The 12,517-nt window shown below is 41.9% G+C and overlaps 1 protein-coding gene across 4 annotated transcripts in view; it reads left to right on the plus strand.

Moving 5' to 3' along the window:
• Positions 1-220: 220 nt before the first annotated feature.
• Positions 221-12,517, plus strand: part of LOC140280009 (glucocorticoid receptor-like) — a 54,276-nt gene continuing 41,979 nt past the window's right edge. For 2 of the 4 annotated variants that reach the window (XM_072375260.1, XM_072375257.1), the window contains exons 1-2: positions 221-728; positions 2,274-3,469. In XM_072375260.1, the coding sequence (XP_072231361.1) occupies positions 2,283-3,469 (1,187 nt within the window). In that variant the 5' untranslated portion in view covers positions 221-728; positions 2,274-2,282. Of the gene's footprint in view, positions 729-1,197; positions 1,369-2,273; positions 3,470-12,517 lie in introns of those variants that run through there. The other 2 variants (XM_072375258.1, XM_072375259.1) reach the window with 2 other exon arrangements.

The following is a 12,517-nucleotide window of genomic DNA, read 5'->3' on the forward strand; positions in this document are numbered from 1 at the left end:
AAATAAAAGCTACACAGATTGACTTGGAGAATAAAACTGAAATTAGTGAGACAAATCAAAGTCCCAATTCCAGTTGAGTAAAGACCTGGTATTAACGACAATTTACCAACGAGAGGGCTCATTGTTTTTAGCTCATTATGGCGAATGACGAGTCTTTATTGTGAAACAGTGAAGCGGAAGTGCAGCTGTAGTTCGATTCAACCTGACGCCAGCTCTGTAACTGATCGCCCTGCCTGAGTTTGCAGTTGAGTGCGCAGAGCACCGCGGCTATTATATAACTTTAACGTACTCACGGATTTAACGGCGCAAAGAGCGAACGTTGGGCCGCAGATTTGACGATTCACCGCGGAGTAATCCCGAAGATCGCGAGCAACTGACTCACTTTTTAATATTTTTCATTCTAATATTCGACCTCTTGCGGACGCGCGTCAAAAGTTGTCCACGGATCCGAGAAAGGGCGCACACGATGAACTCGCGAGAGCCAGCAGCGACGTTGTTGATCTTTTAGTTAGAAATATTGCGGAGAATGTTTTCCTGTCTCAAGGAGGGGGGACGCAGCAACAGATCCACCTATTTCAGCGCACAGCATCAGTGCAAGAAGTGAGTTTCGTTTGAGAGCTTGACTTAGTGGACATAGCGTTTTGTGTTTTTTTCCCCTCAAATGTTTTCCCCTCCAACTTGGACTGACAGGACATGACCTAAAAGGTGGAGTGTGTTTCTCACTACAGGTACGGAGTACTTTCAGGTGCAGCCACTTGTCTTCTCGGTATACTGATGCAGAAATGTAAAAAAAAAAAAAAGGGAAAAAAAGCGAGGGTTGGGGGGTAAGAAAAAAGAAAAAAATGGTGGTTTCGTTGAGTAGGCCGACGATGAGCGTCCCCGGTGCCGCGCCAGGAGCGCGCTGACAGCCTTGTACCGTGTGGCACAGAGACGAATATCCCCACCAGCCCTCAGAGATCCCGGCTTGTATTGTTTTTAGTAAATAGCTGACTAACTTCCCTGCTCTTTTTTCGGCTCCTTGAGCCGCAGGAGTGTGATCTTGTGCAGTTTCCCATCCTCGCCAACAGGTTGCACTAATTCTGTAATAGTTTTCCTGCTCAGTGGAAAAGTACAGTACCGAGAGTCAAACTTTTAAAACCTCAAGCCTTCCTTGGTCGTTTCTGTCCTGTCGAAAAACCTTAATCACGACTTGAATTTAGAATATCGTGACTGGACTCTGTATCCGACAGTAATATCATGTATGTGGTGAAACCTATTGCACATATCCCTATTTTTCTTGCTGGAAAAACTCATACAACTGTATGTGTAAAGAAAGCCCGAAGAGCTAAACTGGAACTCTAAGAAGGGAGCAGGTTTTGACTTTGCAAAGTAGGTTACGTGCTGTCAATCTCAGCCCTATACAGAAGCACCATATGTAAGCTGCACGGCTCTGTCCGCTGGAAACAGAACTAACTGACGACCGATAAGAACAGGACAATAACACTGCAAATGTGTTATAACATGGTACTGTCTTAGTTGACATTTACAGCGTATTAAATGACCAAGAAGTTTGGAATTGGTTTGTTTGATGCGGGATCTGTTTGTGTACATCTGTTCTGTTGTTATGTGGTCATTCTAATCCACGCTTGCTTAGTTGGTAAAGTCTCGACTGTGTTCTTAATTAGCTTTTTCTTGCAAATTGTGTTAGACAGTCGTCGCTGCCTGCACTGAAAACTCAGAGGCCTCGGAGTGAGTTAATCTCCCTGGACAGATGCATGTTGTTGCACACATGCTTTCTGCATGAGGGACTGCCGGCAGCACGAGTTGCAGCGCAATGCTTGGGCATGTCCTGCAAGCCCTGACTCTTTATCAGAGAAGAGGGTGCAATTCAGTGAAATAACGTGAACACATTAATCATTCGAGGTATGTAATGGCTTTGGTCCCATTTTGTGCCGTAACTGTGGCTGGTTCGGGACATTTGAGCCACTGCCATGTTGTCCCAGTGTGGGTGTGACAGAAGGGGGGTTGTCTTGTTGACTTGGCTGCTGTCATTTCTGCAAAAATACTGAAAACTACATAAGTGAACAGCGTCAGTCAATGTATTGTGGGTTATTTTAATTTTAATGCAGATGTTGACACCTGTTTGCTGCCAATGATCAGTAAGACTTCTGTTTTTTAAAAAAATTTTCCACGGCTGCTAAATTGCACTCTCTGAATCAGTGTACCATTTGCTTTCGTTCTCTCTTATGCATTGTGATTTGATTCTCCATCTCTTTCCTTGCTGTCATTCTCAGGATGAGGAAATGGATCAGATTGGACTAAAGTTTAATGGTAACCGAGACGACAGCCTGACATTTGGGGAGTTAGGACCTGAGGTAGACAAGGATACAGGAGACACGCCTGGTTTACTGTTCCAGTCTGCAATGCATCTGCCTGGCCCTGGGTCTCTGCCACATAATACAGTGGCCCCAAATGGACAGGGAGGGACCAAAGACCAGCGTGACACAGGACTCTTTGAGTCCCCTCTAAAACTGGTTCCGTGTGAGGGCTCTGAAGTCAAGGAGGGTAAAATGATCAGAATGCAGAAACAAGAACAGGGTGATATTTTTGGGGACAGCTTTCCGTTGTTGAGCCAGAGCATTACCGATCTTGACCAGACATCTGCCTCTGTGATCAGCACCTCAAACACGTCTGTCCTGGACAACCTCTCTCTGCCCGACCTTTTTCCCCAGCACATCAAGCAGGAGGGGAGTTTTTTCTTGGACAAGGACTTGGGAACTTACAGTGGACAAATGAGTGCTGGTCCATGTGATTTAGAAGGCAACAGCAGTCACCTAATTTATGATACAGAGATTTTGCGAGACCTGCAAGAAATCAGTGATTTTGAGTTGGATTCAGAGGTGACACATTTGGATAACATCCTTCAAGATAGCAGCGGTAGTGGTGGTCCTGTCAGCAGCTTGCTGAAGGAAACAAAGTCTGTCATTGGTAATGGAGGTAACTGTACCAGTGTGAATGGCTCAGAGCAGCAGCACCATCCAAAACACCAGCAGCAGCCTCCTCACCACATGGTACAGCACCAGCAACATCAGCTTCGCCATCAGCAGACTCCTTCAATTCTCTCCAGTGTCATCATCAAGGAGGAGAAGGATCCTGACTTCATTCACATCCGTACTCCTGGTGTGGTCAAACAGGAGAGGCAGGACGGTGCTGGTTACTGCCAGTCTCAGTGCCTCCAGAGCAGCATGAGCTCCTTGTCCTCTTCCATGGGCGTCGGTGCAGGACCAGGCTACCACTACAGAGCCAATCCACCTTCCACAGCAGGCTTGCAAGACCAGAAGCCTTTTGGCATGTTCTCAAACCTGCCTCATATGGGAGAGAGCTGGATGGGGGAGAAAAGGTATGGAGGAGAGACATGTGGGATACAGAGCAGCAATGACGGGCTCTCCCCTGCCTCAGCTTTGGCAAATTTTCCTGTCAACTTCTCCAGGTAGGTCTCCACCTTACTCTGTTTGCTTTAGCCTTTGTGGCGGATTTGGTGTTTGCTTCTCCATGACTTTGCATTTAGGCTCTTGGAGGGTGTGTGCTGTATTTTAAGTCAAAGAAGTCGATGAGGAATAATGTTCTGCCAGTTTTGATGTGATAAGTTTTACAGAGTGTACACTGTGACTTAGACTCGCTGCTGCTTTTCATACTCAGTCTAGTAGATTAAAGAGCTGAAACACATTATTTGTACAGGTTTAGTTTAGGGAGACGTTTTGCGCTGAAACCACAGGAATACGCGTGCTGCTGTCACTTCAGAGTGAGGCACCTGAGTTGCCTGAAGAATACTCGAGAGAGCAGTCTTTGTGTTTTCACACCATTAAAGCCTGAGTATTGTAGCGCAACTGAAATATCTTTTAAGTCCAAAAGAGGTGGTGTTGTATGCTTGTTTGTGGCATTCTTTTGAGAAAGAAGTTTTGACACAACTGGGAAGGAGGGCATCTGGTACTTATCATTCCTTTAATTTATCCATATCATGCCACATTTTAGGAATACCATGGATGAACTCCAGGAGTTAGGGGACAGATTTCGGAAAAGCTCTAGACTGGGATGAAGAGCTGTCAGTTTACCAGACTGCAGGAGGGAAGATAATACTACTGAATAAGGAAGTAGTGTTGTTAAGTTGTACTGAGCTGAAAATAATCAACTGGAGGAGACCTGAAGTTTTGCAGCATCACAGTTTATGTGGAAACCATAGCCTAGAGGACCATGTTTTGTTTTCAGTTTCATATAGAATAATTGTGAAACTGTGCTCAAACACTGTAACACATTAATCGTATGTGCCCAAGCCCCACCCATCTGGTAGTTTTCCAAAATTGTGCCACTCAAACATTACTTTGTATTAAGATTTCACAGTTACGTAAATGTGTCATCCAACAGGAAGTGATTCACTGGCAAAAACACATTATGTGCATTTCCAAGGATGCCGAGCGGTTGTGGTTTATGTGAAGGAAACGGTTCTGTGAGAAGGTTGTGTACGTGCAGCTCAGTGAGAAGTGTCTGGTGGGCACGCCTCGCCTCAGCCTGGAAGCGCTATCTGATAACTGAACGAGCTCCGAAGTGGAACGCTGAAAGGGGGAGATTTATTTTTCAGCTTTTTTATGAGCCTCAGCGTGAAAGGGCAGGTCATAAGATGGTGTTTGATTAATGCAGGGTAATAATGCGAGCCAGCACAGAGGTGTTTGGCTCAGCCTGGTTTGTAAATAAGTGATAGATGAAAATTGGTTTTAAGCGCCTGTTTGCTACTTGCTGGCAGCCGGATTTGCTCCTTCCTGGCTGTTAACCACATCTCTTTGTCATGGTCAATATGTGCAAACCGTAATTTCCTCAAGCTTTTCTTTTTTCGACACCAGTCAGCTTTACTGCTAAACACATCCACAGCGCTGTCGTCTGACTTCCTGGTATGTTGATCTTCATTGCACCAGCATGGTATGTGATTTCATGCTGCGTTCCTGTGATCCATGTCACTGATGCTGTTCAAAGCTACGCCCTTACAGCACATGACAGAAACCTACTGACATAAAACAGAAATATTAAACAAGCTTAGCTGGCCTGCTGTTTTACACTTTCTGTTCTCTGTTATTTTACTCTCTCAAGTGGCCATGATTTACAAATTATCAACACGATCCGTGCTTGATTAATTTAAGAATAACATTTTCTCATTTGACTGTTTTCAATTGCATTTTTGTTTTTTGTAGACATGCTTTCTTGTCATGTCCAGCTCCTTATTAATGCTGTTTAATCAGCATAGAAAAAAAGGAGCTGTAAATAACATGATGCTGGGTATAACATAAGGAAGTTCATGTCAGACAAATACAGGATTCAGTGCTGTGAAAAAGTAAAGTAAAGCATTTGCTGTATTTTGTTGCCTTAAATCATCATATATATCTTGCAAATCTGTGTATGACGCTGACTATACCTCAAAGTGGGAGATGAAAACAGAAAAGTGACCACCTCTATTGTTAAATGTTGTAGCCTAGCAACCGAGCGTTGCATTGAATATCATTGAAACCTCTTCCTTTCCCTCTCAAGCTGTATTTGGGGAATTTTCAGTGCGCTTCAAACTCAGCGTGGCTTTGCATTGCTCGAGCATCTTGTTACATAACTGATAAGTAAATAGAGAAGCATGTGATGTGTCATGCTCACCGTGACATGAAAAAGATTTTAATGATAAAGCACAAAACAGGACGATAATCCTCTCATTCAGTCCATGTTCAGTTTCTCTCAACTTAGTTTTTAACTCTATACTTTCTAATACAGCGTCAATTTTGAAGTGCAGCAAATGATATTTAACTAAACAGTCTGCAGCTTCAGGTTTATTGCACCTGTTGGTGTTAGGTTTTAATCTCCTTTATAAAAGTGCCATGACAGTTTCAGTGCTGCCTGCATCACTGTGTTAGACACACAAAGATTCTTCGGCTATTATCTATGGATGTATGTGTGTATGTGCTGGCTGGCTACGTGTACAGATCTGCGGTGGTCTGTGTCTGCCCCTTTCTCTTTCTACTCCCTGTCACTTATTTTCTCCTCACCTACTCATCCCTGATAAACCCCTCTGTATTTCACGGAGGCGCGCTAAAAGCTGTATATACACAAAGATGGCAGATGTTTGCTTTGTGCCTCTTTAAAAAAAATAGAAAGAAAGCAAAATCTGCCAGAAAAGAACAACAAAAGTTTGCAAACATAGAGTCCGATAACGTCTGATGAAGGACGTCTCCAGCTGCAGCATCTGTCAGCGAACAGGTGTGTAAAACTTTTCCTTTCAGACACACATTGAGTCTTAGAGTCTGCACTTTTCAGTCACTCCTATGCCACATATCTGTTTTCTCAGACAGTGAATAACAAACCTCTAACTGATAATATTGTGGAGCTAAAAGAGGACTCTTTCAACTTCTGGTCAGAGGGAACAGGCAGCACGGTGTAACAGTGAACTGTCCATTCCTGATGATGCAGTCTTGTAGTCTGTAGTTTCTGACTTGTGCTGTGAAGGGTAATTAATTAATAAGTAAATACTGTAGACCATTAATTTAGCAAAGCAGAATTACAACAACTGCCCCCCCTCCAAAAAAACTAGAATTGAAAGAACAGCGTACTCTTTGAAGGGGAAATGCACCAAAAGGAACACAGTTTTCACATAATTTTCACATAATTGCGCCTTCTTAGTTGTAGAAATTGCAATTTTGAACTGTCATCCAAAGAAGTAGTAATTTAGCATGCTCAATTTTTATGAATAATGATATTGTCCCTTCGCTTCACTCAGAGCTTCTCCTTATATTTAGTTGTGTGTCCGCTTTGATGCATCACAGCTGCATATTTTAACATGTTGCTGCTTGTGAAAACTGTAGACAGCTGAGACATCATCTTGTTTTTAGTGACTGAGGATTGTAGGATTTAGATTCTCGTTGTGGGTCCAAATTAGCTAAAGTCAAATAAATTTATTTGAATGCAAACTGGCTTTTGTAAACAGAAAAAAAAATAAAAGTCATGATATTATCTACTGTGTACTTCACCATGTTCATTACAATCATTTTGCATTTCTTTCTTTTTTACTCAGTATATATTTGAACTGCTTTTGTGGGGATTTTTTTGCTTTTGCATGCCACGCGGTTTTTTAACTGCGTACCACCGTAAGGCTCGATAGTCACTTCACACGGGGCTGTTGGCAAAGAAGAAGACAGTTCAAACAGAAGCAAAAAGTAGGTCAGCTTCAGTTTCCTGGATTTGTAATCTCTAAGATTATGCCGACCTCAGACTGTTGTTTGAGTCCTTGTTGTTTAAAATGCCCACAGATATCCCTTTGCTGTATGCTGAGCTACTTAACAGATTGCCTTCAACAACATCTCCCAATAGTTTTGTGTAAAGCCAGAATCTCAAGTACAGTGCCTTTAAATGGGTCACCGTAAACGCACTAAAACATGGATTGATTCCATACTGCTGCGCTTGTGTGAAGAGGCTTTATACATTCAGCCAGAGCTCAAAGTAAGTAGATACTCATCAGCTAGTTATTAACAAGGTGCTCTGCTCTTCAGTCAGTCTTGCAGCTTATCTTCTCTCCGCCTATCTTTGGTCTTGCCCCTTTTGGGGCCTACTGTACGGAGTCTTTGAAGTAGGCTCTGTTTGGGGTCACGAGAGTGCAGATAGCCAAAGGAGGTTGAGGCCTCTTAGCAGCCAAGCCGAATCTTTTTTAAGGTTGTTGTGGTAGCTCTTGGCTTGTTTACGCTGCTGTTTGGTCTTGCACAGATATCAAAGCCTGTCTAATGAGCCACATGATGGATTCAGCTTCATTTAGAGGTTAATGCCAGCTGTTTTTATTCACTGCAGCATATGGGCAGAAATACGTGACAATAAGGAAAAACACTCACTGCGTTATTCTAGATACGTGGCCAAACTCTTCTATTTTTACGATGTATTTTGGAAAGATGTAAAGCCGTGCTTTATTGGGTTTTGTCCTGTTACTGCGCTATGGATCTGCTGTTGCTGTTCAGCTGCCCAGCTGTTGTGTCTCCACAAAATAATTTTCCTCTGTTAATCAACACTTGTAAATTCCTTTAGCTTATACAGACCTTATGCCCCTTATTAGCAGATGGATTTGCTCAGTTGTCATAGAAATTGCACTGTTGTCATCAATTATGTCCCCATTAAATGCGTATGCGACCGGACCCTCAGAGCAGAATGACCTCATTGCTGTAATTTTTCTCCCCCCTCCTAAAATATGTGAGTGCTGTTGGCCCCTGTGCTTTGAAATTACTGTGAGTGCCTGCGTCCCGACCCCCCCCATACTCTTGATGACTTACTTAGCAGTGTAACACAGGCGGACTGGCAACAACTGTATCAAGGCGATAATGATGGCGGGGGCCTGTGACCTTCCTGTCAGTCCTTATTCGGCTACATTCACGTGAAAAATTCTGTGTGTAAACTGTAATCGGATATGCCTGGAGTGACCATAAATATAGCTCCAACTGATCTTACTCACTGTACTTTACAAACAAGAGGATTGAGCTTGTTATTTTTGGCATCAACTCAATCAGGAAATAGGATGTGTGAAGTCTAAAAGGTTTAGTCCACTGCAGCTTCTTGGCTCTGTGGATCGATGTCAGTTGTAATAACTAACAGAATATGCAGCAGAAAATGGCGGCTGTATTCAGCGGTGGCGTTGGTTTTATAAAGCAGCAGTGTTTATTTTTGGGGCTGTGCAACGTTGAATCAGATCTCAATGAACTGCTTGGAACTAACAAAAACCATTAAACATGTGGATCTTACACAAATTTGAACCCAGAAAAATTGAAAGCTGTTTGAAATCTGCATGTCTTGATTTGGATAAAGAAAGTACAACTCATGGTTTTCGGTATGAAATTGGTTTGTGGAAGTGTTAGTCAAGGCTAGTCCCCCGACTTTATTATCTGCTCTTATTAACCGCATGCACAAAATGCTGCAGTGACGTCTGTCTTACATGGAGCTTAAAATTCTCTAACAAGGGTTCAGCTGTGCGTCCTATAAGATTAGAGCTTTGGAAGCCTGCATACATGATTGTCATGTTTCCCCACCCAGTTATTCATCTTGTTTCCTTTCATTCGTCTGTGGTCTGGACATGACGATGTTTAATTAACAGTGTGCAGAACGACAGTGTGTTTTTCGGATTCAGAGACTGAAACAGATGGATTCTGGTGCATCTCTTGGGATCAGATTAGTGTAAGGATCACAGCATAAACTATTTTTCTCACTCACTAAAAATACACCATGGCAATGTAATTCAGTGCACCTTTTTTTTCAATAAAGGTTGATGTTGACTTCCATAAAAGTTTTTTCTTCTGTTGCCAGTCTCCATTGTGTTCTGACTGACATGTGTGCATGTGATAATGTTTTATCCCATACAGAAAGTAAATGAAAGCAGGAGTAGATGAATACCCGCCACCCCCTCTCTCTCTCTATCGCTCTCAGAATTGTAAGACAGAATTGATTAAAAAAAGTCCTTTAAAACACTGTCTCAAACACAGTTTTGAAATTGCAGCTGTGCTTTTAGTTTTTTTTTTAGTAAGCAGAGTTTCTTGAGAGACATAAATCGACCTTTTCTGTACCGCCTGCTGGGCATCTACACCAGAAACCAGCCTCAGAGCATTCGAGAATTCCATCTTTATGATGTTGTTGTCTGAGTCAAATGGAAGACTTGTGCACTAACATTACAACAGGCCTTTATCATTACTGTGTATCATTGAAAGTCCCATAAATTCTCCACTAAGTCTCAACTTGTTTTCTGATCATGAGTCAAGTTGGAGGAATTTTCCTATTTCCAGTAATAGTTTGTCACTGTGAATCCAAGCACTGCACGGAGGCCTTGCTCGCATTCATTGTGTTTTGTTTCCGCACACTTGCCAAACTGCAAGACATTTTGCTGCTGTTTGCTTCGTCTGTTTCGTGAAAGTTGGTCATTGGAGCTCCTACGTTCATCTCATGTCCACAAACATCCCTTAAACTGTCAATGTTTCTGATTGGGCTAAAGAAAAACTGGTCTGGGTGTGTCAGGGGTTGACAGCAAAGGTTCAGGGATCATCATTAGTTCATCTGTTTGTTTTCTACAGCAGAAGCAGAAGTGCAACAAACTGTTAGAGGACTGTTTTCCACCAAGCCAACTTGTAACTTTTAGTCCTTTGTAGACTCAACTAATAAAGAGTGAGGATTTGATCTTTAACAATCTAATTAAAACTTTTCTGCAGTTTTCAGCATATTTTTTGTGGTGTTATTTAGATCAATGATAATGGTGATCAGTCTCAACAAATAGAGGTAAGATTAGATGCGTTCTGTCTTGTGCTCCTCTGCTTCTGATCACACAAATGTTGGGGGGGTTTCCAGCCACACTATTGGTGTCAGCAGGGTGGCTTCCAGAAGTTTCCAGGGAGACTGTCAGCAGACGTTCAAAGGTTCAGAACCTTCTCGAAGCAAGCATCTCACCTGTTGACGTGAGAGCAACGTGATGAATCCTTCCAGCCTCAAAACTGTTGTTCTATCGAATTTCTCACAGTCATTCAGTTTTAGTGATGTGGCTGCTTGTGAAACTGTGATATAGTATACAGTAGAGTTTTGAATTGTTTCAAACTACCCGTTAGGTTGCAGTTGAACACACTTCCCATAAGCAAGTCACTTCTCTCTATATTTTAAATGATTTTGAAGCAGATACGGTATTAACTAACTAAGCATGCTTAGATGTATCTTTATGTAAAGGCTCTCAAATAAAGTAACCTTAGAAAGCAAATTGTTTGAGTTCTTACTTAATCCATTGAGACTGGACGCAAGATGCTTGTATTCCCCTCTCTGACCTGAACTGATGTTTGATGAGTGAATCATTTACAAAAAGCTGAAGATTAAATGTCTTGAATGCTTTATAGTCTACTCAGAGGTGGAGAAATTATATTTTTCTTTTTTTAGTGACAGTGACAATAATGCCTGGTTTTTCAGAAAATTTAACGGCTTAAAACTTTTAATCAGGTGGTGAAAAAACTGACATTTTTTATCTAAGACTCAGACTGTGCACACTTGTGGTGTGGTTGTAAATACTAATACTTTTGTGATAAAGAAATGCAATTTATTTTGTCACATCACAACTAATCATAAACATTTATTTTGGGAGGGAGAAATCTATGCGTTTGCGGCATTGAGTACAGCTGAATATAATATAGGTAGTTACTAGACAACACATAGACTCTTGTACCAAAGACCAGTGAATGATTTACCTGAGCAAGGTTACTGTACATGTGGAGGCAAACATTCACCCCCTGAAGCTGTTATTTAGACTCACACTTTGTGTAATCTTATGATCCATGTCAGCTGGTTTGAGGGAAAATGTGATAAAGACCTAATTTTGCCCTGCTCAAAGAACCATTACTGAGCCTCTGCACAGGTCTCGCTTTAAGTGTCTCTCTAAGTGAACCCTTTGTGTTTCACACTGTTGCTTCCCACTCGAATCAAGCATTTTGTACTGAAATTCACTTAGAAAAACTTTAGATCAATGAGATCAGGCTCTGGCCTTCAGCCCAGAGGACCAGACTGTAAACTAACTGATGGACTGAGTCTTCTTTCTTTAAAATGTTACATCTTACAGCCTCCTGTAACCTCTCAGATTGGCAGCCACAGTACTGGTTACTGCTATGATGTGATTGTTATGAATGGCAAACAGCCCGGTCTTATCTCGCCTATGTATGAATTTGTTTTTATATTTTTTTCTCATTCACCCAGCACATCATAAGAAAACTCTTCTGTTTGTCTGAGTGGGCGGAGCTTTTCTGGTCCTGCATGTGTCGGTATCATCGCTGCTTGAAGCAGAACAGGCATAAATGTTGTTTATCATCCTGACTGAGCAAGCAGCTGCTTGAACAGCTGGTTGGTCACTGAGTTTATCACTGACAGGTGTCTGTGCAGGATACGCTGGGTTAGATGCAGGGATGACACATGATAGTTGTAGCTGTTTTGTCCGTTTTTCCTCATTCGTCTTTGTTCCAGAGTTTAAATTATTCATCTGGCTGACATTACAAAAGAGTTTCTTTGTATTGAAAACCACTGTAGAGCTTGTTTGTTAGTTTGATAAACTTATATAATCATTGGAAGATTTTTAGTGTGGTGCGTTGCTGCCTTTCTTGGCCAGGTCACCCTTGTGAAAGAGATTCTTGATCTTGATCTCTTTCTTTTTTTATCTGGTTAAATAAAGGTTATAATAAAGTTTTTTTTGTTTTTCCTCTGAGACTTTCTCAGTACCTCCACTGACTGAACAGATCTTGGCCCATCTTGCTACTTAGATTAATTTTTGTTGGTGACTATCGACCAAACTCTCGACCATCATTCGGTCATCCTTTAAAACAGAAGCTTCTCCGTGTCAGAAAATGTCTATTTTTTTGACAAGGCCAGTCAACAATTTTTAAAGATGTGTTAGTTCGTGATGATAAAGCTGCATTTAAGATGACCCGTTTGGTGAAAGAAGCGCGCTAACTGTGTCGTTTGTTCTTTTATG

Source organism: Leuresthes tenuis, unplaced genomic scaffold (genome assembly GCF_036924035.1).
Source record: "Leuresthes tenuis unplaced genomic scaffold, fLeuTen1.0.hap1 SCAF_21, whole genome shotgun sequence".
NCBI lineage: Eukaryota > Metazoa > Chordata > Actinopteri > Atheriniformes > Atherinopsidae > Leuresthes > Leuresthes tenuis.